The following is a 2,158-nucleotide window of genomic DNA, read 5'->3' as shown; positions in this document are numbered from 1 at the left end:
AAGTTCAAGTCAGCTGTTCTCTCAAGATGGTGTCAAAAGACTGAAGAGCATAATATATTTATACTCAATATACAAAGGTGGGTGCACACACCTAGTGCTAGGTAATTATTCAATACTTTCAAGGCTTCTAGGCTTTGCCTCTGATGATACAAGTCCTGAAATGATCTGAAAAGTTTTAAGTTAAAAACTGTTCTTTAATACATCATAAAAGCAAGTTGTGTTTAAAAGAAAGATGTACACTGAACAACCTGAAGTACTCACTGAAACAACTGTACAAAACTATTATAGATACAGAAAGAAATAATGGTGGACTTAAGTTCAAACAGAAGGAACACTTGTTAACATATGTATAAACTTGCTTTGTTTTATTCTACCAAGAAAGAATTTGCAGCTGTTCAGAACAAGTAAAATTCAAACCACCTCACAATGTTTACATTTTATTAAAGTTTTTATACAGTGCAAACATTTCAGACAGAATAACTCCCCAGTGAAACAGGTGACACTGTTCAGTGCCACTCTTTTGAAGATTCTTCAGTAAGACTATTTACACATTAAGCTAAAGGTTCACTATATATGCTTTGAAGTTTGCTGAATATCAGCAGAAAAATATGTGAACTAGCAGCAGTTGAATTATGAATATATGGTGGTTACTTTAATGAATGCATAAAGTTTTCAAGACTGTATTCAGTGTCATACTGTTCTTGATCCCATAGTTCTCCAAGGTTTTCAAGGACTGATTTCATTGATGCTTTCCCAGAAGAGGTAGAGGTATCTGCTTTTTCAGTTTTTTCATCCTTAAAAAAAATTAAAAAGAAAAAAGGTCAATTAATATATCAAATAGTACTTTAGTACTTTCAGGAATATGCAAGATTCTTCAAATCTTACCATTCTTTTGAGGAAACAGCACTTCCTCCTGTTTTCCAGAGAGCTATCCACTATTCATCATTCCCACCTCGAGTGTTCGTGTGATTAAATTTTACATTTCAAAGCAAAGCTTTTCCCTAAGCTTACTCTATTTTTGGTAGGTATTTGGAAAATGGCTTTTTACCTTGTCAAGAGTGAACAGATCAAGAAGTTGTTCTGTTCCCATGCTCTGCAGGCTTGTGTTTTCTTGGCTGATCACTGTATTTGCAATATTCATTTTGAACTTCTGAAGACCCATGATCTTTTCCTCCAGAGTTCCCCTGGTTATCAGGCGATATACATTAACAACACGTTTCTGAAAGGAAAAAAAGCACACACAAAAAATTAAAAAGATAAAATATCTTACATATTTAGGTATTCAAGACAGCATATTTTAGTATTTATTATGGAGAGTCTGGAAGCAGTTTGGCTTGGAGTTACCCTACAGTACTTTTACTCAGTAAGTCTGACTGATGTTAGATTAGGAGAATGAGACTAAGCCAGCATACAGTAGACACACCTGCAATTGCATCTGTACTCAGGAAGTTAAGAATTAACTGCTTTTTACAGCTGTAGAGGGAGACTAACAGCAGTCACTCCTTCCTTGTCCAGGCATCAGAGGACAACCCTGTGGGGGCTTTCCCTCAAGCTCCTTGTCTCAGCTGCATCTCTTCCTCCCCTGAAGGGTGATGCTTCCCTGGCCTCTCCTCAGCAGCTCAGATAGTACAGAAGAGAAGGCATACCAAGTTCAGGATAGGATAAGAAAGTACACACTTCAACATCTGGCATACTTGCAAGGAAGTGGTACGAATGGAAGCTTTTCAGACATCACTTACTATATGCTACAACCTTATCCCTATTAAAAAAAACCAGTAGTTCAGCAAGTGAAGAATCTTATGGGAAATCTACGAGTTGTTCACCTGCCCAATGCGATGTGCCCGATCCATGGCTTGCAGGTCTCTCATTGGGTTCCAGTCATGTTCCACAAATACTACTGTATCAGCCCCTGTTAAGTTAAGTCCCAGTCCACCAACATGAGTTGTGAGCAAAAGAACATCTATTGATGGGTCATTATTAAACCTGCACACACACAAAAAAAGTTAAGCTTGGTAAATTTCACATAAATGATTAATTTATGAACCTCAACTGCTCTGAGGCAGACCAAAGAACAATTTCATACCATATAAATAATATAGCTCATTACAGTTGCCCTCATATTGCTTACGAAGGGATATTCTTACCGGGAAACAATGGA

The 2,158-nt window shown here is 37.1% G+C and overlaps 1 protein-coding gene across 1 annotated transcript in view; it reads right to left on the bottom strand.

The window, feature by feature from the left end:
* Nucleotides 1–345: 345 nt before the first annotated feature.
* LOC104409056 (TATA-binding protein-associated factor 172-like) overlaps nt 346–2,158 on the bottom strand; it is a gene marked incomplete at its 5' end in the record, with an annotated part of 10,262 nt that continues 8,449 nt past the window's right edge. The window contains 4 exon segments of the mRNA XM_010018836.1: nt 346–794; nt 1,049–1,219; nt 1,824–2,008; nt 2,145–2,158. The exon segment at nt 2,145–2,158 is cut by the window's right edge and continues 209 nt beyond it. Coding sequence (XP_010017138.1) covers nt 648–794; nt 1,049–1,219; nt 1,824–2,008; nt 2,145–2,158 — 517 coding nt within the window.

Source organism: Nestor notabilis, unplaced genomic scaffold, assembly GCF_000696875.1.
Source record: "Nestor notabilis isolate BGI_N333 unplaced genomic scaffold, ASM69687v1 scaffold33347, whole genome shotgun sequence".
NCBI lineage: Eukaryota > Metazoa > Chordata > Aves > Psittaciformes > Psittacidae > Nestor > Nestor notabilis.
This window is presented reverse-complemented; position numbering and strand designations above follow the sequence as displayed.